The sequence below is a fragment of the Taudactylus pleione genome, unplaced genomic scaffold (genome assembly GCF_031769625.1).
Source record: "Taudactylus pleione unplaced genomic scaffold, aTauple2 ptg000447l, whole genome shotgun sequence".
NCBI lineage: Eukaryota > Metazoa > Chordata > Amphibia > Anura > Myobatrachidae > Taudactylus > Taudactylus pleione.
In genome coordinates, this window is record NW_028284849.1 from 4649483 (window position 1) to 4674211 (window position 24729).

At 46.0% G+C, this 24729-nt stretch overlaps 1 protein-coding gene across 1 annotated transcript in view; it reads left to right on the forward strand.

Annotated features, from left to right (window-relative positions):
• Positions 1-23960, forward strand: part of IRF8 (interferon regulatory factor 8) — a 34795-nt gene extending 10835 nt beyond the window's left edge. Inside the window, exons 3-9 of the mRNA XM_088447988.1 lie at positions 4788-4971; positions 5394-5458; positions 5912-6020; positions 8153-8206; positions 16139-16522; positions 20420-20535; positions 21976-23960. Of these exons, the coding sequence (XP_088304114.1) occupies positions 4788-4971; positions 5394-5458; positions 5912-6020; positions 8153-8206; positions 16139-16522; positions 20420-20535; positions 21976-22149 (1086 nt within the window). The 3' untranslated portion in view covers positions 22150-23960. The remainder of the gene's footprint in view (positions 1-4787; positions 4972-5393; positions 5459-5911; positions 6021-8152; positions 8207-16138; positions 16523-20419; positions 20536-21975) is intronic.
• Positions 23961-24729: the final 769 nt, after the last annotated feature.

The window sequence follows — 24729 nt, forward strand, 5'->3', positions numbered from 1 at the left end:
CTGATACATTACAGAAAATACATGTAGCCATAGGGATCACTGGGCCTGATTCAGAGCCGGACGCTATGACAGAGCGCTCGCTGTGAATCAGGGCCATCCTTCTTGATTTTTAGAGCGGCCTCCTGGCCGCTCGTATAGCTGTGGGTGACCACCCACAGCTATAGCGAGCGACCAGGAAGATGGTCGCGATGGTCAAGACCATCGCGACCGTCGGGCTTGCGACGAGACCCTTGTGGTAGGGTCTCGTTACCGCAAGCCCAGGAGTGCTTTCGGCTCAAACAGTGCCGAAATCTCTCCCACTGACATCACAAGTGATGTCAGTGGGACTGGCCCCAGACGGTAGGCGTTCCCATGGGAACGCCTTTGTCTGGGTAGCCACGCCCCCGGCACGCACACCAAAGGGGGCGTGCTGTCACTCAACATCAACAACATGCCCCCTTTGGTACGAGACCCGGAGCGACTGTTTGCCCGTCGCTATCCGGGTCGTGCGCATGCGCACTGGGCCACCATCGACCTGCTTGCGAGCGCTCAGCGCTCGCGAGCGGGTCTGAATCAGGCCCTCTGTGCCTTATACCCAATGCAAGGAAATTATACTAATGATCCTATTGGAATGTAATTATATATCTATGTTTTTTTTTTTTTTTATAACTACTTCATAATGGGGACAAGGTGCAATCAGGGAGATTGTTATCCTCTTCAGGGAGTCAGGGAGATTGTCATAGAGACTCCCTGAAATAGCAGCAATCAGGGAGGGCTGGCAAGTATGCTGTAATCTATATTTTCTGTTGCTAAGTAGGGCCTCTTCCATGACACATAAAGACAGGAAGTCTAGAGTCCACTGACATAATGCTTCCCCACATGACCGCAGCTCTGCCATTAAATACATTCTTGAAACATTGACATATATGTCTGTGAAAGGACCAATAACTAAATGACATGTTTGGTTTAGAAGTCCGAGTGTTTGCCTGCGGGAGGGGTGGGTGGAGGGGGGAGGGGGGTGTGGGGGGTACTGCTGCTGATTTATTGCTGACCACACACCCAAAATAACATAAGTCGACATTCTCATGATGGCGTTATTGTCGACAAAATATACCACACCCCAGTTTATAACTCCTAAGAATGACACATGTAAGTTCGTTGTCATTGACGTGTTGTCTGGTGATTTGTCTGGCGTGTAACCAAGGTTATGCAGTGCCGCAGAGCGTACAAATCACTGCTCGGTGTAACAATGGATGGAGAAATGGGCGTATCCCTACCTGTTACCTGCTCAGGCCACGGCGACTGTAATCTCAGCAACAGAGAAATATAAACCACTTCCTCTATTAGTTTTAATAGGCCACTCAAGTTAAAATACATTTTATCATATGCGTACAAGGGCTACTAATGTAATTCACACACATATATTAAAAATAAGAACATGAGATAATTAAAAAAAACTATTTACGTTTGCAAGGTCGGCTGAGCTGTTATTATTCTCTGTTATCAGCTTGCTTATTCAAATAGTGGTTAAAAAAGGCCAACTGGAGTCTTTCATTGGGGTCACTTCCAGGGAGTCAGCTGTATGCAGGACCGGCACCATTAGACATTTTGGGCTCTGGTTCCTGGGGGAGAACCAATTGGCCCCACCACATTGCAGATAATGGGCCCCTCTGTTCGCGGCAGCGCATTGCTGAATGTGGGGTGACGGCTCCCTTGCCGGCAAATTCGATTAGCCCTGATAATTTACCGTGTGTGAAAAAGGGTAGTAGCCCGGGGCTATTCGGTTAGAGCCCCTATTTCTCGCCTGGTAAATTAACGGGAGCTAACGCATAGAGGGGAAGATGTATGAATGTGCGTTAGAGGAATAGCTGGTAACTGCGCACGCTATGTGCTGCAGTTACCGTTCCTCCCCCGTGTAGTAATGTGTTCACTTGTGCATAATGGCAGGGGCGTTCTGCGCTCCATCATTATCGGCGCTCCTATCTTCAAGATGGAGCACCGATGTGCAAATAAATGTATGAACGGTCGGTCAGTGGCACTGACCCATTCTGCAATGTATCACTCACTTTTCCGTCCGTCCAGGGTTGGACTGTCCCACAGGGGTACAGGGGAAATCCCCGGTGGGCCTCACTGCCTGGGGGCCCCACCCCCCTACTTTAGGTGTCAGGTTCCAGACCTCAAATCATACATTGTTACGCTATTAGATGGTCAGTTACCTGGTACCACTGATTAACATAGGGCTTGGTTCCTTTCTATAGAAACTACAGTACAACAAGATTTGCCTATTGGGTTAGCCAAGCGCCCATTAAGCATGGGCCCCTACCACTGCATTTCCCCGGTGGGCCCTTCATGACCCAGTCCGACACTGCGTCCATCCTTGGTTGTGTTTTTTGTTTTGGATAATAAAGTTTTTTCTTCAACAAAGTTGCTGGTACCGCTGGGTGGAAAAGACCTTGCACCTGCGCAGTGTAACAATACACTAAATGGGAGCCTGGGACATCTGACAGGGGGAGAGCGGAATGCGCCGGGCAGGTGAATTTGCGCTCTCCCTTTTCAGCAAAGCAAAGAATAATACATCCTGCCGAAGTCTGGACCTGCTTCACCACCATGAATGGGCAAAGCAGGTCCAGACAAATACCGATGGAAAGCCACCTGATAGTACATCTACCCCAGAACCTGGGATAAGTTCCCGGCCCTATGTGTTATCATGGTGGCGGCACCCAAAAACAGGCTATTTATTGGAGATATCTTCTTGGGCCAGCTCAGGCTAAAAAAAAAAAAAAATCCCCATTAACTGCAGCCTGCGGGGCTAATTGACTAGTCTAGGGGGATCAATTAGCCCGGGGTCATTTACCGCAGTCAATGGAATCCCCATGTCTTCCCTCCTATCACAGCTCATACAGACCCAGGGCCTGATTCAGACCCGGACGCTAAGCTGCGGACGTACGCTATGGGCGATTATTGCCCGTATGTGTATGCATCGCAGTGTGCGTGTGCACAAACCAATCACTGCGATCGGGAATCCTGCGCTCGTAGCACAAAGGCTGAGCGCTACTTTGAGTGACAGTGCCATTTGTGGGTGGTGACAGGGGAAGGTGCTTGTGAACGGGGGAGTGGATGTGCGAACGCAGGTGTGTCTCTGCGTCTAAACGGCGTCTTATGGGTGTGTATAATTAGCAAAGATGCGTCATTGTACACGTCGCTTGGTTGTATTTTAGACAGCACTAATCGCAGTGCTTGCGATGGGGTAGGGGCTACCTCGAGCACTGCGTGCAGCTCCGATGGCTCTCGATGTCACCAATTAATCATACACTTCCTGGAGATGACGTGTGGTAAGTAAGAAAGGTGGGCGTCTTTAGACCGGCGTACGTTCGCTCTGCCGTCGCTCTCTAAGGCATAGAGGGCGTCCTTCCACCAGACAGTGCGATCGCGGCATTTGCATACCCGGCCCCTTTTGGCTGCGTTTGTTCGCGGCTTAGCGTCCGGGTCTGAATCAGGCCCACAGAGCTGACAAACTCCTGAAACATACATATTTGTGAATGCTGTTATTAGCTCTGTTATACCTGCATTCTAGGTTTAATAGTTCTCAAAACAGAACTGAGAGGCAGAATAACCAGCTGCCGTTGTTTGCATACTGTGCTTGTACGGTGGCCGGCATTAACAAGGAACAAATTCAGCTACTTCCCTATTGCTGGGTAAATAAACATTACATTCAAATAGTCTGTGTCAGGCCAGGATTTCTGTATGTTCCATATTTACTCTGATAGTTTTACATCACTGCTTCCCAAATACCATGATAGTAAAAGATAAAATAAAATAAAAATCAACAACCATGAATAAGGAGCAGCTTAGTGGGGTGCGCAGGGCTTACTTCCCGAAAAATGGGAGTGGAAACATTCTTCCCCCCCCCCCCCCCCCCCCCCTCGCCTCCCTCTTATTGACAGCCCCATCACACTGCCAGGTATACACTAAGCAATAATCGGGCTGGTCATCTGATTTCCAGCTGCTCGGCCCGATAATCCCAGATCGTGTGGACGCTGCACCACGGGTGATTATGTTCCCTAACCTGTCAGATCAGACAACTGGATCTGACCTGCTGCACGACATTTGTCAGAAACGATGAGCCGACATTGTGCACAAGTGTGTATGAAATTCCTATTGTCAGTCCGATATGTCTGCCTGTAGTCGTGCCGGGCAACAGGACAGATAATCGTTGGGATCGGACTGATAAATTAGTGGCGTGTACACTAGAAATCGGATAATCGCTTCATCACTGAGAAAATGATAACGTTTGTGGAATCATGAGTGATATCGTTCAGGTGTGCACCTAGCGTTAGGGTCCCACATGTACCTGCATCGCGCTGCTGCTGCCTCCCCGGTAATTCTCACCCTGATGTTTGTACAGTCACATCTGTACTAGTACCAATTCCTACATATATATATAGTTACCGAGATTTCCCCTCCACTAGCTCATCATTAGTGGGTCTCCCTCCTCTCCTTCCCCGCCATTCAGTAATACCCAGCATACACCGGATCCTCAGATATTTATATATCAGGGCGAACTTTTAATTGATGAAAAACGCCAGTAACCATTACTAGCATTTATTTTTTTTGACAAACTCTAGATTGGGGTGACACAGGATTTTTATGTGGTTGTGACCCTGTAATATATTGCACATAATTATACAAAGACAAGTCTTCTGCTCTGTCGCTGCTAGCTGTGAGTAGGATATGGGGGAGCAATGTACCATCACAGCACCTGCTTGTCCTCATGCACACAATCTACAGGCCCTGCTCTGTCTTTATAGGCCTGGGCGCTATTTAAAGGGAAGTTCAAAGAAGGCGACAAAGCGGAGCCAGCGACGTGGAAGACCCGACTGCGTTGCGCTTTAAACAAAAGTCCGGACTTTGAGGAGGTAACAGACAGATCCCAGCTGGATATATCTGAGCCCTACAAAGTGTACAGGATCGTCCCAGAGGAAGAGCAAAAGTGTGAGTACGAGGGCAGGGCAATATATTGTACATGATGAAGATACCCCAAAATAGGGGCAGTGTACACCCCACCTTCTTATACCTTCTATACTACCCCCCCGCTTCATTTACAGGTAACGGGAAAACAATAATATATAATGTAATAGGAATCCTATTCCGCCCCAGCCAGGCGTATAGACGGCCTATAAAATGAATAAGTTCTCTCTGTATAAGTGCTGGGGTCAGTCACTTTATATACAGTCTCACTGATCAGTGCAGGCTCTATATAAAATGCATGGCCCAGTCCGTCTCTGTCTGTCGTGGAACTTATCATTACAGCATATGTAATATGCCAGCTGGAATGTAATAGGCTCCACAGCCCAGCAGTGATGACATACTGGTCCCATTGGCTGTGTAAGTAATTTGTTGCTTTGTCTCTGAAGGTAAGATGGGGTCCGGCTGTCTGAACGAGCTGCCGGAGATGGACTGCAGTTCCTCGGAAATGGAGGTGAGCAGGACGGGACTGTACATAAAAACAAGGCCGTCAGCGGATTCTACATACATATAGGAAGGAAAATGTCCTTGGTCATTAGACATTGGTATAATGAAAAATTAAAAAAGACAATTTAGAGTTAAACACCTCCCTGTATATGTCTTACATCTGGGGTCCATCAGTTATTATGGCGGAGCCGGCATATCTCTGGCATGACTGTGGTGCAGAACCGGCTGTTCTCATGCTGTGAGACCTCTGCGCTCAGGACACATGTAATAATACTACAGAGCGGCCCAATATGCTGCAAAATAGATGGAACCCATAATAGGGAAATGGATATTTTATTCTCGGGAAAGGTAGAAATCATTAATGCAAGGACTGAAGTGGAGTCTGTGAGTTCCAGCCAGAAGATGTAAATCATCCGCTTACACTAATATCTCTTTTACCCACTGTGGTCTCTTATTTCAGACATCTACAGAAGATTATTTGGCTATAATTAAACGCAGCCCATCCCCAGCAAAAGACACATGTCAGAAGCCTCTTCTGCAAGATTGGTGCATCTACCCTCCGAACACAGGTAATTGTACTTACTGAGGGCATAACCCACGATGACTGCACTTTGAGTAACCCACGCTGACTGCATTCCGAGTAACCCACGCTGACTGCACTCCTTGTAACCCACGCTGACTGCATTCCGAGTAACCCACGCTGACTGCATTCCGAGTAACCCACGCTGACTGCACTCCGAGTAACCCACGCTGACTGCATTCCGAGTAACCCACGCTGACTGCATTCCGAGTAACCCACGCTGACTGCATTCCGAGTAACCCACGCTGACTGCACTCCGAGTAACCCACGCTGACTGCATTCCGAGTAACCCACGCTGACTGCATTCCGAGTAACCCACGCTGACTGCATTCCGAGTAACCCACGCTGACTGCATTCCGAGTAACCCACGCTGACTGCATTCCGAGTAACCCACGCTGACTGCTTTCCGAGTAACCCACGCTGACTGCTTTCCGAGTAACCCACGCTGACTGCTTTCCGAGTAACCCACGCTGACTGCACTCCGAGTAACCCGCTGACTGCATTCCGAGTAACTGCCTTTACACTGAGTAAATCACGCTGACTGCACTCTGAGTAACCCACGCTGACTGCACTCTGAGTAACCCACGCTGACTGCACTCTGAGTAACCCGCTGACTGCACACCGAGTAACTGACTGCACACTGAGTAAATCACGCTGACTGCATTCTGAGTAACCCACGCTACGTGCCCTCTGAGTAACCCACGCTGCGTGCCCTCTGAGTAACCCACGCTGACTGCCCTCTGAGTAACCCACGCTGCCTGCCCTCTGAGTAACCCACGCTGACTGCACTCTGAGTAACCCACGCTGAGTGCACTCTGAGTAACCCACGCTGAGTGCACTCTGAGTAACCCACGCTGACTGCACTCTGAGTAACCCACCCTGGCTGCCCTCTGAGTAACCCACGCTGACTGCCCTCTGAGTAACCCACGCTGACTGCCCTCTGAGTAACCCACGCTGACTGCCCTCTGAGTAACCCACGCTGACTGCACTCTGAGTAACCCACCCTGGCTGCCCTCTGAGTAACCCACGCTGACTGCCCTCTGAGTAACCCACGCTGACTGCCCTCTGAGTAACCCACGCTGACTGCCCTCTGAGTAACCCACGCTGACTGCCCTCTGAGTAACTCACGCTGACTGCACTCTGAGTAACCCACCCTGGCTGCCCTCTGAGTAACCCACGCTGACTGCCCTCTGAGTAACCCACGCTGACTGCCCTCTGAGTAACCCACGCTGACTGCCCTCTGAGTAACCCACGCTGACTGCACTCTGAGTAACCCACGCTGACTGCACTCTGAGTAACCCACGCTGACTGCACTCTGAGTAACCCACGCTGACTGCACTCTGGGCCTGATTCAGAGGTGCATGCTATTGCGGCCTTGACTGCGTCTTTTGCTGCCACGCGACTGCGTCTCTATGCTAATCCGCCACTGAAATGCCTATAAAATTGCCTGTCTCTGCATCCAAATTCATTCTTCAGCTCTGGGGCGGGAAGCATGACGCATCGCACTCGGGATGCGATACATTCCGCCAGTCATCGCAAGCATACCGGCGTTGGTAACGCCGGTATGCATGACGATCACCGCAAAGGTCTGCTCTGTCGGTAAAAGCGGCTCTTTGCGATGGAGGGACTTCTGGGTCTATGACCCAGCAGTCCCTTCGGAGTCCTTCTGCGCATGAGCAAAAGGACGCGCGTGCCGCAGGGGGTGCTGGGAGGGATTCGATAGGAATCTTCTATCAGCACTTTGCGGAAAGAGGCCCATAGGCTTCTGTCTCTGCTGTTAGGGCCCCCCGAGTGTTTCATATGGCTAATCCTAAATCTTCCCCTTGCATGCTATGAACGGTGGCTTTCCGCGGTTTTAGCGTTTGTACAAGTGTGACGCAGAGTTGACTTTTGATTCCTCATCTGTTCAGGAGAACGAAGCGATGCTTAGGCCCCCGAGCAGCCTTGAATCCGTGATCCAGTTTACGTGCGCTGTCCGTTGATTGGTACTGAAGGTGCTAATCAGAGTTTCCATAGAATCTTCCTCAGCCAGCCAGGGATAGTCCTGTACAATAGTATAGACTTGGAAGAGCTTATTAATGACACAGAACTGTTGAGCTGATGTCTCCTTTTCTCCGTCAGGCCCGCACGGAATGGACGGGTACGCCACGTATATGAGCGAGCCAGTGTCACACGGTAAGACCATTATATAGTCTATGCAGCTTCTCCAGGCGTAAAATTACACAGCCTCAATATATTTGTTTCTTCTCAGTTATTTAGTACAAGTCTGTTCATTTTTCTTTTACAGCCATTCTGACACGATGCTTTTATATAGTATGTGCCTTTATATTCCACATATTTAGATTTTCAATCATAAAAAAAAGAACTAGAGTAAAGATTGTTTATCCTCCGCGAACGCCCATCTCGCCCTCTTGGATGGTGCATGCACTAAATCAGTGTTGGCTAACCTTGACACTCAGCTGTTGTGGAACTATATATCCCAGCATTCCCTGCCACAGTTTTAGCATGCCCTAATAGCAAAACTGTAGCAGTGCATGCTGGGTTATGTAGTTCCATAACAGCGGGAGTGTCAAGGTTAGCCAACACTGCACTAAATGGTAATACAGTCCTAGGGTGACCTGTCCTTTCCCTCGCTAATCAGTATAACTGGAGGTAATGTAGAAACTAAGGGCCATGATTCACTACGGATCGCTATTGCGATCGCAGCTGCGATTACGCACGAAGAATATGCTAATGTCTGCAATTGCAAAGCCAGCATAGAGACGCCCACTACCGCTTTCGCACATCCGTATTACCTCGCAATCCGGCGTATACATCGATAACATTGAGTAACATCGGCCCCTCGCGCACAATTACAGCAGCTCTGACCTGTCTCAGACATTGCTAACTTCGCCGCACGCAGTGAGTACACAAGCTGCGTATGCCGTCACAGTGACTAATTTATGCACGCCCGTGCAACGGCGTTCAAACAGATAGGCACGTCTGCTTTTCTCCGACCACTCCCCCGTCTCCAACCCCAAAACGCTGATGTCCCGTCCATTGATCTGCGATGGCTTTGTATCTGGGTAGGTGATCGCAATGCCAACTCACGCACGCGCACTGCGGTGAATATGCATGTGCAGCACGCACCATCGGCCGATCTGCGTGCGCTGTTGCGATCTGTGATGAATCAGGCCCCCTGTGTTTGTCATTTAAGAGTTGGTTGCTATGGGCAACTTCTCTTCTAAATCTCCCTTCTAAAAACTCTCATTTTAGTAAATTTACCCCGGAGTCCCATTTAATATTTTGCTGCCAGGAAGTTAAATGGAATCTGTATCTGAATAATGAAAAGCTGATTTGAACATCAGTTTCCTGTGCGTTACCATGAATGGATTATAATGATGGATTATAGAGCACAGTATATTGTTTTACTGCAAGAATACTTATATTCCTTCCTTTACTCAAACACTCAGAGCTGACTTTTAATACTGAATTAGCTTTTATACAGCTCTAGTGACCTTCTATTGTAATAGTTTCACATACATTGTACAATCTGGCAGCATTCTGGCATTTTCTAATTTCTTTCTTCAAAAATTACAATTCAAAACTGTTACCTTCAGTGGTACTTGCGGCCTGCATTCCCAGCGGTGCTGTACTTCTTCATTTATTATTACCCATTAGCTATAATATTATTATACCATATACTCATATAGCGCCAACATAATTTATTACCCATTAGCTATAATATTATTATTATACCATATACTTATATAGCGCCAACATAATTTTTTGAGTTTTACAAGTGGGAATAAAACAGTAATCAGATGAGACTTGCTATTTACTAAGCAGTGTTAGGAGACAGAGTGAAAAGTGATAAGGTACCAGCCAATCAGCTCCTAACTGTCATCTCACAGGCTGTGTTTGAAAAATGACAGTTGGGAGCTGATTGGCTGGCACCTTATCACTTTTCACTCTGTCTCCTAACACTGCTTAGTAAATAGACCCCTATGTAATATAACACATAAGACAGTGAGGTGATAAGGCCCTGCTCGCAGGCTTACACTCTATAGGGATCTGGATATTCTTATATATAAGTATGATCTGGTGTCATTAGTACATTACTGAGAATTTATGGAATGGTTTCACTTATTGCATTGCAAATAAGGACAGCAATACAATATACAGCATTGAGGTGACTTTGGGGTAATAATGCATAATGCCCCCTGGTAACCTCCACCCTAAATGTTGCTATCCACACCCACTGCAATATCACATGTGTGACATGAAAATGACCGAGATGCCCAATATTTATCCACTGAGATTATTACACAGATTTGATACACACCGTACCTGTATGCCCCCCTTCTGCGGTACCAGGCCCCAGTCATACTCCAGGAGTCAAATGACTAAATCTCATCCAATCTAACCACTGTATGTGTGGCCAAATTGTATAATGAGCCTACTACTTAGAGCTGACGATTATATTATTACCGTCTGTGTATAGATAATTATTTTATGTAGTCTGGACTATCACTGACACTGTCCCAGAGCTCAAACTGTAAATGAATTAACTTAGAATTGAATTTGCTAAAGGAATATAAACTCTCTTATCTACATTTATGACAGAACGTTTCTGGTAAGTGAGGCTGTTGGATGATAAGACAAGAAAGTGAAAGTTATTACAGCTCCTTACTGGAAGTTGTGTGGACATTGATAAGCAGCGAGCCAAGGACACACAACAACATTTTATTATTATTATTATTATTATTATTATTATTATTATCCTTTATTTATATGGCGCCACAAAGGTTCCGCAGCGCCTTACACAGTACATAAATGAGCACACAAGAAAAACAGTTAATAGTAATACAAAACAATGCAGGACAAGGACAAGGTTATAAACTCAGCTGCAAAACACAAGCAGCAGGACATGAGCAACCAGGTGGTAGGTGCCATTGTAGGGAGTTAGGAGTAAATTATACTATAAGTAGGGGGAGGAGAAGCACGTGAGGATGAGGGCCCTGCTCGTGAGAGCTTACATTCTAAAGGGGAAGGGCAGACAGACAGGGGCGACACAGAGGGGTAGATAGTGAAGAAGGAGCATGGAGCAGTGGGTTAGGAATGGATATGTGCTGCGGAATGTGTGTGTATAAGACGACCTGATGTTATGTAAAAATTAAGTCCTTCATACATCTATCTCTATGATAGAAAATAGATTGTTTGTGTTATTTACATGAGAGATGTACAAAGTAAAGTAGAAGCACTTTAATTTGTGTGTTACATTTTAGCATCTATATACAGCCTGACAAGAAATTCAGCTATTATGGGACTGTCCCGCCATCCTAATACAGTAGTGACTACTTTAGTTCCAGCTGCTGGGTGCTATGCCATGCTCCTGTGAGTGGGTGCATCTCACATGCTAGACCCACTCACAAATGGGTGCAGCCATACATGATGTGGTCCCACAGGATGTTGCAGTACCCGGGCCCAGAATTTCTCTTGGCAGCCCTGGAGGTGACAGACAGAACGAGGAGGGAATGGGGCTTAGTAGTGGGGTAACAAGACCATGGAGGGAGGTGGTTGAGAGTGGAGGTATAGGAGAGGTGGGGGAAAGAAGCAGAGGGTTGGAAGCAGACTGATGAGAGAAAAAAAGGAAGAACAGCAAGTGAAGGAAACAGGAGGGGGAAGAGAGGGACGGATAAAGTAGAGGATTATGTGGACATAGAATATGGGGGTTGTGTGAAGTAAGGGTGTTCATGCTGTGGACAAGGTAATAATTGAGATGTAAACTGGAGTGGAGGCTGTGAGCTATAGAGTCAGTGTGATATAGAGACAGTGTAATGTGGAGGCTGTGTGATGTAGAGACAGAGAGATATAGAGTCAGTGTGGATTAAAGTTGTTAAATGTTCAAAAATACATGTAAAGAACAGTGCTGCTAATGTATGAGCGCAGCTCCAAAAGTGATATATAAAGGAGAGGTATGTGAGTAGTGGGTGCAGGAATTAGTTTATAAACAAATGATTAATGTGGATAGATGTGGCACAATTGGAAAAGGCAATACAAAATGAATGAGGACAAAATTACAATGTACCCGAGCTGATCCAGTCCAAAGTGTTCTGATCAACAAAGATCAATCAACAAGAGCAGTACACAGACAGGGGAGCACTTGCAGTGTCCAAGCAGTGAGTGCAGTAAGTAGTTGCCTGGATACAGCAGAAGATGTTGATTTTGTTCATTCACATAAGTATGTTGCTTCTTGTTGTTCAGAAAGTGTTCTGGTTTTGAGTTTCGTTTTCCTCCAGTTCCTCCAGAATATCTAAGTATTCATAGTGCTAGATGTGGGGGTAGAATATAAAGGTTGGAGGAGGTACCTGCACCTAGGAGCTTCATCATTTCATCTCATTATTCATAGTGCTAGATGTGGAGGTAGAATATAAAGGTTGGGGAGGTACCTGCACCTAGGAGCTTCATCATTTCATCTCATTATTCATAGTGCTAGATGTGGGGGTAGAATATAAATGTTGGGGGAGGTACCTGCACCTAGGAGCGTCAACATTTCATCTAATTATTCATAGTGCTAGATGTGGAGGTAGAATATAAAGGTTGGGGGTGGTACCTGCACCTAGGAGCTTCATCAGTTCATCTCATTATTCCTAGTGCTAGATGTGGGGGTAGAATATAAAGGTTGGGGGATGTACCTGCACCTAGGAGCTTCATCATTTCATCTCATTATTCATAGAGCTAGATGTGGAGGTAGAATATAAAGGTTGGGGGAAGTACCTGCACCTAGGAGCTTCATCATTTCATCTCATTATTCCTAGTGCTATATGTGGGGGTAGAATATAAAGGTTGGAGGAGGTACCTGCACCTAGGAGCTTCATCATTTCATCTAATTATTCATAGTGCTAGATGTGGGGGTAGAATATAAAGGTTGGGGGAGGTACCTGCACCTAGGAGCACCAACATTTCATCTCATTATTCATAGTGCTAGATGTGGGGGTAGAATATAAAGGTTGGGGGAGGTACCTGCACCTAGGAGCTTCATCATTTCATCTAATTATTCATAGTGCTAGATGTGGGGGTAGAATATAAAGGTTGGGGGAGGTACCTGCACCTAGGAGCTCCAACATTTCATCTCATTATTCATAGTCCTAGATGTGGGGGTAGAATATACAGGTTGGGGAGGTACCTGCACCTAGGAGCTTCATCATTTCATCTCATTATTCATAGTGCTAGATGTGGAGGTAGAATATAAAGGTTGGGGGAGGTACCTGCACCTAGGAGCTTCATCATTTCATCTCATTATTCATAGTGCTAGATGTGGGGGTAGAATATAAAGGTTGGGGGAGGTACCTGCACCTAGGAACTCCATCATTTCATCTAATTATTCATAGTGCTAGATGTGGGGGTAGAATATAAAGGTTGGGGGAGGTACCTGCACCTAGGAGCTTCATCATTTCATCTAATTATTCATAGTGCTAGATGTGGGGTAGAATATAAAGGTTGGGGGAGGTACCTGCACCTAGGAGCTTCATCATTTCATCTCATTATTCATAGTGCTAGATGTGGGGGTAGAATATAAAGGTTGGGGGAGGTACCTGCACCTAGGAGCTTCATCATTTCATCTAATTATTCATAGTGCTAGATGTGGAGGTAGAATATAAAGGTTGGGGGAGGTCCCTGCACCTAGGAGCTTCATCATTTCATCTAATTATTCCTAGTGCTAGATGTGGGGGTAGAATATAAAGGTTGGGGGAGGTACCTGCACCTAGGAGCTTCATCATTTCCTCTCATTATTCATAGTGCTAGATGTGGGGGTAGAATATAAAGGTTGGAGGAGGTACCTGCATCTAGGAGCTTCATCATTTCATCTAATTATTCATAGTGCTAGATGTGGGGGTAGAATATAAAGGTTGGGGGAGGTACCTGCACCTAGGAGCTTCATCATTTCCTCTCATTATTCATAGTGCTAGATGTGGGGGTAGAATATAAAGGTTGGGGGAGGTACCTGCTAGGTGCGGATTAGGGGCACCGGTCTGCCTAGTAGAGCACTGAAGTGGAAATACGAAATTCCATTTTGCGGGATAGGGTTATAATATACATTACCTGGTGCAGGTTGTAGGTGTCCCCAAATTGGTTTAAGGGCAGGGGAACCATACTGTCATCTCCACAAAAGGACTTTGGGAGGGATGTTTCAAACCTTCTAAAGAGAACCGATGGAAAAGTTATAGCAACAAATCAGCTTGTAGAATGTACTAGTGTAATGATAGCCATAAGATGATTGGTTGCTGTCGGCAACGTCTCCCCGTCCCACTTTCATTTTCTGACTGTCAGATGTGCTGGAATCCCAACCAGGTTGGACAGTACTTTGTAACATATGAATGATAAATGTAGGTGCAGGTTGTACTTACGTGGAGTTTGTAAGGCGCGGGAAGTGGGCGTGGGAGGAGGAACACTTGGGGAAATAAAGAATACTGTAGCTGCTGGTCCACATATTTTGCAGTCTGTAAATTAACAGTTTTAAAGAGCAGAAAGTGTTTTGTGTGGATAGAAATGTGCACAATCCCCTTTGTTGTCCCTTTGTGATTAGTCAGTAGGTAATTTCTTATTAATATTTAACTAGCAAAATAGTAAAACATAGAGAGACTCCTTAAAGTCACAGAAAATCCAGATTGGTGGCTAATTTGGCCACAAACGAGGGGATCTCCAGACTCTGCAATCTCATTGCTCCCAGCTGACACTACTCTATAGTTTACAAATGTAAAAACCCCGCAGTGTCCATAATAATGCCCCTGAGAATGTCAGAGGGTCTATGGAATGCCCAGATACCATTGTGTCAGTCTGAGGAAACACCTGTTACTCTGTGAAGGAAGAAACGGTCCCTGATCACTGGAGCGCGGCTGAAGGAAACATCGTGCACACATGGCAAGCGAGGCTTAAAGGGGAAACGCACAGCAACGTGTAGGAACTTTTATACCATGTAAGAGAGACTCTGTGTCTGAGCTGTGCTGTGTACAAATAGACAAGCTAGAATTATATGGGTTTGTGTCACATTTATGCCACTAGGGGCACTGCGGTTCATATTATAGCAGCAGTATTGCAGGAAGTAACAAGGCAACTCCCAATCGTGTTATTGGAGACAAACATACTGAGGAATAATGTTTTGTGTCTAGAAAGACATGTTTTGTGTTTTGCTGAATGGTCAGTATAAAGACAGCTAAATTAACCCCACTTTTATATATTATATATACTATATTGAGTCCTTAAAGTGAAAAACATTTCCTATATGTTGTAAGTCAGTTACGAGTGACATGTGCGTTGTTGGGGGGGGTTAGGGATCAGCCCTCATTTTTATTTAATGGACAGGTAAAGCATTGAGGACCTCATTCAGAGTCGGTCGCAAGCACCGATGCACTCGTAACCGATTCGATGGTTAGTCCTGCGCACGCGCAGCGGCCGCACTGCACGTGCGCAAGCCCCGGAGCAACAGAGAAACTCTGTCGATGTTGATCGACAGTTCACCCCTTTTTGTAGGCGGGCCGGGGGGGTGGTTTCCAAAATGGAGGCGTTCCTTTACGAACGCCTACCGTTTTGTGGGCGGCCGCACTGACATCATCAGTGATGTCAGTGGGGAGTTTCCTGCTCTTTCAGAGCAGGAAGCTCCCTGGGGCTTACGAGTGCCCAGACCCAACCTTAGGGTCTGGTCGTAAGCCCCGATGGTCGCGATGGTGATCACCATCGCGACCATCAACCTGGTCGGTCGTTAAGCTGTGGGTGGTAGCCACAGCTTACTGACTGACAAGGAGGCGGTCGCTCAGGATGCAAGCGGCTGCCCTGATTCAGAGCGACCACTTGCATCTAACGACCGCCTGTGAATGAGGTCCTGAGTCCTATTTGGAGAAAAGTGCTATATAAATAACATTATTATTACAAATAAGTACAGTGACAAGTTGAACTTTTATGTTACAATAAGTGCCAGATCCTCAGATAACCGTAACATCGCCTCCAGTATGTACAAACGTCCATGGCGGTAACTAGGGCGACGCAACGTGTGCCATGGCATAGAACCCGTGTTTTATTATCACCCACAGAAACAGTAACTGGGTCCTGTCGCTTCTGCCTCCACAGCGTTCTCCCAGATCATCATTCAGTTTTACTACAGCGGGAAAGCCGTCAGCCAAGTCACCACGTCGCGGGTGGAAGGGTGCCGCCTCTCTGTAAACCAGCCCGTTGCCGGCGAGAAGAATTACGGGACGGAGAGTTTAGAGAACATCAGGTTCCCATCGGCTGACTTCATCGGCAGCGAGCGCCAGCGGCAGATCACCAAGAAGCTCTTTGGCCACCTGGAGAGGGGGGTTCTCCTGTACAGCAACAGGCAGGGACTTTTCATCAAGAGGCTGTGCCAGGGGCGAGTGTTCTGGAGCGGCAACTGCATGCAGTACAAAGACCGATCCGCCAAGCTGGAGAGGGACGAGGTCATCAAGATATTCGATACCAATCAATACATAAGAGGTGGGCAGCTGGTATCTCTGTGAATTAAATTCCTATCGTGATGAAGATTAATGTGCTTATAACAACGTATTTCAGGGGCAATATGTCAATATTCTCCCTCTGGCAGCCCACGTGCGCAATGGCATCACTAGGGGGGCTACAGACGCCACCAGGTGTCACCAGCCAAAATGCCGACTCCTCCTCAGTGACAGGGAGCCGGGCGCTGCACGCTAACGTCACCAACCGCCACTGCATTTGCGTACCTCCGATATTTGCAAAGTGATACATTTGTAATGAAGACAAATGCTAATAGATAAAATATAAATGGAATAAAAGCACTAATTATCCCCTAAATCTCCCACCCCCTCCCTGCTATTACAGAACATGTTTGGCATACCCTTGAACGTCATAGTGTACCCACGATTTTTCGGGTAGTCCCACAGAATCCGGGAAACGTGGGTGGATCTCCCGCAATTAATACTGGGAACGGCTGGAGGGGTGGTGCTGAAATGACACAATTTGCATAATTTTAGCTTTTCCCCTTCCCCGTGGACTTTTATTTACGGCATTTTGCTGCAACAGGGTTGTGGCCCTAATCATGCAAAGAGCCCAGCCACCAATAATGGTCGGCTGCATCTCCTGTCCGGGATTTTCCCAGGAAGGAGCAACTAAAAGTCGATTGAGAATCACTGATCTGGTTTTAAGTTTGTGATTGCTGACAAAATATCATACCCCTGTATACTGTACTGCGTCCTGGAATGGGAACAGTCACTCCTGGTTATTATTCAGCTTTAGTGCTACCTTATCTTTCGAACTTATTTGGTTGGAATGAGTTAAACAACATGTGGCGTCAATCCACAGCCCTCAACCATCTGGGGTGCCTTTGGTATGTGGCCACACTTTTTAAATAAAAAAAATCATATAAATCTCTCTCTTTCTATACAATACTGTGCAAAAGTTTTAGGCAGGTAAGGAAAACATGCTGCAAAGTAAGAATGCTTTCGTAAATAGTAGTGTTAGTTTATTTTTATCAATTAACAAAATGCAAAGCGAATGAACAGAAGAGAAATCTAAATCAGATCAATATTTGGTGTGACTACGCTTTGCCTTCAAAACCATCAAATGCATCCTGCCGCAGGACAACGTCCCCAAACATACAGCCAATGTCATTAAGAACTATCGTCAGCGTAAGGAGTCCTGAAAGTGATGATATGGTCCCCACAGAGTCCTGATCTCACCATCACCCAGTCTGTCTGGGATTACATGAAGAGACAGAAGGATCTGAGCAAGCTACATCCACAGAGCCCTGATCTCAGCATCATAGAGTCTGTCTGGGATTACATGAAGAGACAGAAGGATCTGAGCAAGCTACATCCACAGAGCCCTGATCTCACCATCATAGAGTCTGTCTGGAATTACATGGAGAGACAGAAGGATATGAGGAAGCTCCATCCACAGGAGCCCTGATCTCACCATCATAGAGTCTGTCTGGAATTACATGGAGAGACAGAAGGATATGAGGAAGCTACATCCACAGGAGCCCTGATCTCAGCATCATAGAGTCTGTCTGGGATTACATGAAAAGACAGAAGGATCTGAGCAAGCTACATCCACAGAGCCCTGATCTCACCATCATAGAGTCTGTCTGGAATTACATGGAGAGACAGAAGGATATGAGCAAGCTACATACACAGAGCCCGGATCTCACCATCATAGAGTCTGTCTGGAATTACATGGAGAGACAGAAGGATCTGAGCAAGCTACATCCACAGAGCCCTGATCTCACCATCATAGAGTCTGTCTGGAATTACATGGAGAGACAGAAGGATATGAGCAAGCTACATCCACAGAGCCCTGATCTCACCATCATAGAGTCTGTCTGGAATTACATGGAGAGACAGAAGGATATGAGCAAGCTACATACACAGAGCCCGGATCTCACCATCATAGAGTCTGTCTGGAATTACATGGAGAGACAGAAGGATCTGAGCAAGCTACATCCACAGAGCCCTGATCTCACCATCATCCAGTCTGTCTGGGATTACATGAAGAGACAGAAGGATCTGAGCAAGCTACATCCACAGAAGGTCTGTGCTTAGTTCTCCAAGATGTTTGGAACAACCTCCCTGCTGAGTTCCTTCAAAAACTCTCTGCAAGTGTACCTAGCAGAACTGATGCTGTGTTGAAGGCAAACGGCGGTCGCACCAAATATTGATTTGATTTTTCTACTGTGCATTTTGTTAATTGATCTATCTATCTCATATATATATATATATATATATATATATATATATATATATATACATACACACACAGCACCAGCATATTTAGCTGCACTATACAGTAAACACAGTAATTGAACGAGACTGGGTATTAACAGACACAGAAAGCAGCGAGAGGGAGCTGGTCACAATATTAGATACTCAGCAGCCAGCTGGTGCCTCTAGGAACCGTGCAGATAGTACATGAGCTGCAGGAAGTGTCACTGTTATCTGTCACTGATCTTTATGTTTTGCCAGTATTACAAGTAACCCATGGCTAAGCGTGACAGAGGTGGCTTATATAGGGCATTAGGGCAAAGGTGATTCTGTAACTAGGATACAAGAGCGTTTATTTACACTTCTGTTCGTGTTTATACCACATACGGCTAGTAAAAGCTCTGCCCCTTTAATTATTGGGCATAAACACAAGCAGAAGTGTTGGGATTTACAACCTGACACTTCGTAAATAAACCCCAAGGTCTGTAAGTTGTGGGTGTACTGGTGTATGGGTACTGTCGTAGCTATAGTTACTGGTGAGCAGGGATGATATATTATAGTACAGTTTTACAGTATATACATATATTTACCTTATTACCTGGCAGGTGCAGTGACACCCAGGGGCATCTTAAGAGAGGAGGGGGCCCGTGTGTATTCCCCCTGCTGGGCCCCCTCCTCTCTTCCCGGCGGCTGGCCGGCCACCGCAGAATCGGTAGACTCTGGGCACTAGAGTGTGCCCAGAGTCTACTGCGCATGGGCAGAACACCGGAAAAATGGGCGCGGTTGTGTGGCCCGGGGGCCCGTGGGCACCGCACACCCCTGGTGACGCCTGCAACTAAAGCAATCAGACAGGAAATAAGTGCTGTCTGGCTTCTAAGTGCCGTATAACAGAGTTACTATCCCCCAGTAATTTAGGATATTGACGGTGTTATTTGTTTCTAGCTGTGTGTAGTACAGCATGATCTATAGGCCTGATTCAGATTTGGGAATAGAGTAAGAAAGAGCAAGTAACTGTGCATCTTGGTGTCTTTACTATTATCAACAATTAATGTAGCAGGCCAGATTAGCAGGATGCAGCTGTTCAGCGCACAGACCGCAGGTGTGGCGAGCATTAGTCATACCCAGTAGTGTGAATGATATCGTCATTTACCAAGATGCCCTATATAATCCCCTTTACTTTGTTCGGCTGATCATCCGGTATCAGTCCTGTTTGTGGTCCCCACACCCTGCGATATTGGGTCAGTTGCTCATTATCGCTGCATGTGTGACCAGCTCATCGGGCATCAGCTTCCTATATGGCTATGAGTGAATGCAGCAAGAGATATAATATAATATCACAGTGATACTTGGCTCCTCCAATGTCATATTGAGGAACTGCAGACACTGTGATTCCAATCTATGAAACAGAGATAAAAGCTTTAAGTTGTCTCGCTATAACATTAATTACAGAAAGTACTCCCAGAGGTACCCAGCTCCACTACCCAGCCGCCAAAGTGATGAAACTTTGTACTGTGCCCTCAGCAGCGCCAGGTTAAGACGCCATGGGGCCCTAGGCAACACACTGGTTTGGGTCCCAAACATAAAGATGGGTTAGGGGAATCTGGGCCAAGCACCAGCTTGTAGAAGCAGACATTTATATTATCTTCTATTATCTTTCCAGAATTCCAACATTGTTACTCCAACCAGCTGAGACTCCCGGACAGCAAAGTCACGTTGTGCTTCGGCGAAGAGTTTCTGGATGCCACCCCTGTGCACCTAAAGCTCATCATTGTACAGGTGAGAAGATGACAGGTGGCCTGACTACATTGAGACACTGCTCACAAGTCCTCGTATCGATGGGGAAGGAATCCCACCTTCCACATAGGCTGGGCATGATGCTGGCATATGTACTTTACCACAAGGGTATGCTGTGCCAACTATATGCCAGCATCAGGGCTTAGTTATTAGTATGGTATGGCCAATGCAATTCTGTGTGATATTCGGCTGTGCACATATTTGCCTACACAGCAGGCCATGTACTGTAAGATATCCTGCGCACCTCGGTGGGGTGTGAGGTAAAACGTGCGATGTTGATTTCTGCAGTGTGAGTAGCGCCTCTCAGACATTGCGCAAAAGTAAACTGAATCCAAAGAGTCTGTGAGAACCAGAAACCAATTGCACTGTAACCATCATGTAGGTTGTGCCCGTGTCGGCTGGGCATTTTCTGTTCCTCAGTCTGGGAGTGTACCATGTGGCTATGACATCATAGCGCTACGCTCACAGACCATCACATACAGGGAAAAGCAGCAGGCGGTCACTTGCTGTGGGGGGCATTGAAAACAAAGTATGAGTTAGTGGTACTGTGCCAGATTCGGTGGTGCACGTAGCGGCCGATGCTTTCAGTCTGCGCATGGTTCAGTCTCACGCTGCGTCCTGATGGTTAGTGAAGTGACGGGATATCGGCTAAACCCGTCTAAAGTCCTGGGTAGCGCGCCCAAACAGCAGTTTGGGTGCACAGAACCAGGACTTTTCTCTGATTCCTGCTCACCACCTGCGGAGGAAGAAATCTGTGCACCCGCAGTATTTGCGCCCGAAAGGGGCAGCAATTGAATTGCTCCATCGGGCACCCATTACTCACAGCCGCGGGTGAAAACAAATGAATTCTCCTCTAAGATGCAGATCGAAATTGCACGCAGAAAGATGCAATGTCTGTGGGCGTTTCTGGGGGTAGCAGGTGGTGGCTAGCCAGAGGGGGTTGCACCGACACAGGCGGCCATGTTCAGATGGAGATTCTGTGCCGCCGTAGGGCTGGTGAAATCTCCGATGGTGCGATTGATGGTCCGTCTTAATACGCAAAGCGATGGATTAGCGCTGGCAGGCGTCTCAGTAGGAAGACTATCGGCCACTGCATTAGCATAGACACGCAGTCGCACCTGTATCACTGTTTGTAGTGGAGGGTAGTGATGTCACACATGACTCAGCGTGACATCACAGATATATACTGTCAGTGAAGCAGAACGTACCTGGATGGCAGAATCCTCTCATGCGGGCATCCTGCTTAGCTTCACCTGGAAACTGCTCTGCGACTACGCACCATTAGGCTCTAACCAGCAGATGCGCGGCACACAGATAGGTGTCATGTCTGAACTGTTTATTCCCAGTTCTGCCACAGCCCCCCAGCCCCTCGCCACCCCATCTATTGTGTGTGATGTGACGTCTCCTCTCTGCTCTCTCCAGATTGAACAGCTTGGCCTGAAACAACTAATAGATAACACGGTAAAGAATTACAACACAGCGAGCCTGCATTTACTGCCAGACCCCCAGATGGATCCCGTCCAACGCCTCCTCCCGGACCCCTGCACATCGCACCAGCGGGCCTTCTACAGAGAGACGCCGCAGATCACCGTCTGAGCCCGCACTATATGTGACCAATTGTACATAATAAATGTTTATTTTTATAGTTTCTTTATAAAAGTACTGTGTATAGGGGGACGTGGGAAAAGGTAAAGGGGCATCAGTCTATCCCATCTGTAGAGAAATATTATGTGTTGCTCTCTGACTTTGCTCTTCTCAAATCTCCTTAGTCTTCCTTATATCTGGAGAGTTCAAGGGGATGTAGCTAAATTGCCAACACTTCTGCTGTTGTCAGTCGACAGGAGAATGCTGACAGGTAATAATGTTATTTAAAGCATTTTACACGTGTCAGCATTTTGACTGTCGACAGCACCAGTGTTGGCAATTCGTATACGTTCCTTTGTTACTGTAAATGTATATTTCCCCGTATGTAATACATATCTGGATTATCGGTCCAGCTGAGACGGGTAGAGCTGGAAGTTGCCACAGACGGGGCCCCTGACAAGCCGCCTTTTGCCCTATAAATGACTTTGTCCAGCAGCAATAGCCCAAGTTTCACAGCTCAGTCTATTAACAATATGACATTACATTTACAAATCTGTTTTTTTTTTTTTTACTTTATACACTCAGTTATTGTCCTCTGTCATCAGAGATTTGTCAGGGAGCTATCAGACGGTGGCCAGGACATGGTCACCACTAATTGTCCAGAAATAGGTCAGACAAGAAGCTACAGTACTTTGCCTCGGGGAAGTACACACAGAATAGGTACCGGCTCTCTCTTGCAGGGAAAATTCATTATCCAAAACTTATTTGGATTCGCTTGTCCCTCAGTCATCTATTATTTCTTTTATATTGTTGGGATGAGTTGTTTGTTTTGTTGCCCTGTAATATCACCGCATAAAGCTGCATCCTGGATACTACTGTGTTCACATGCAGAGATCAACAACAGAACATTGCCTGATACTCTATAGACCTGGCTAAAAAAAATACAGGCGGGAATCAGGAATGTGCAGCAATTAGTAAAAGTTGATGAAATTTGCATCATCTGTGTGATGCCTTTGTGGGTTACATTGTGTTTCATAGTCCAGATACGCAGAGATAAGGAGACATCGGTCCGCACGTTAAACCTGAGCCTATTGTTCTGTGTTGAGATCCGTTTTGCATTTTGAAAGTAATACACAAATTCAGAATTCAATGTTTCTCTTGATTGTGAGAGACTGATAACTGACCCCCAGACATGACATGTGTACGCCTCATATGTAACTAATGAACGTGATCTATGTGTTTCGGGTGATATTTCTGTACGATGCTATGAACTACTGAAGATGGATTCTGTAAGTCTATGTCAGACATTATTGCTTTATTTGACAGATAAATGATATGTTTGGTTGGAATATTGGGACTTTATTGTTGAACATCAGCGAAACGCGTTGTATATCACTAATCAATGACTCTCTTGCTAGTGTGAATTGTTTGAACACATTTTCTGTTTTATACTAAGGATGCAGCAAATCTTGGATTCAGTTCGGAACTTGTCTAACTCCTATGGATGCTTGACAAGGCTCTGGTTTGGCCAAGTCCTAATGTTAAAATAAATCTATATGGGCATTAGATGTTCAGTAGCTAACATTACAGCTGAGATTTCATCCTGCTAAATTGCAATATGCTTATTATGGTTTAAATTCAACAATAGTCACATTTCAGATTTGATCCAGAGCATCCTTAGTTTATAAATATATTTTCCTGTAAAGACCTTATATATCAAGGCCCTACTATTTGATGCAGATATATTTATTTGTCACAGATAAGGGCACATTTCTTATTTATTTTGAATATTGCTTAAATAAAATAAAATTTATTAATTCTTATTACAGAGACTTTTATTTATTAAAGTAAACCAATGTAACCATTAACTTCACTCATAAAGCTTGATATGCGTAACAGTACTTAGATACTATCCACACGGAAGTTGGGATTCGCAAGAGTTTATCCAGTTTATTGAAGGTTATGCATAATTGTGGTAGATAATAGTTAGCAAGATACAAAGGAATAGGCAGTGTACAAGGTCAAACAGATCCCAGGTCAGGACAGGCAGCAAACAAACAGTCAAAAACCGAGTAGCAGTCAGCAACACAAGAGCAGTATAAAACAGCCGAGTCCTGGAGCAAGGAAGAACAACTGAGGCTGAAGCTATCAACAGCACTGTGACCCAATGAGAGACTGATCACACAGCAGTGTGTGATCAGATTCAGTGTTACAGGCGACAGCTACATACTAATGCAGAGCATCTCACTTGTTAGTCAACTGTCCGGGACATAGCACTGCAATCCGTGACTCACTACTAACGAGCCACCTCGTTCTAACAGGAATATACAATTGCGTGTTGCTAATACTTGACAGACAGTACAGTAATTTCTGGGTGAAGGTCTTAGTTATCTCAGGCCCCAATATTGTCTATACTACGAGTCTGAAGGGCTGAAAAAAATCTGGTCTATTTCACTCTCCATTCTAGAGATATCTATCGAATAGATAGATCTAAAAACATAATCTTTGTCAATTATTATATTGATGATCATATAATTGGCAGAAGCACCTCACAAGTTGTGGATGACCTAAACATTTATTTGAATATATATG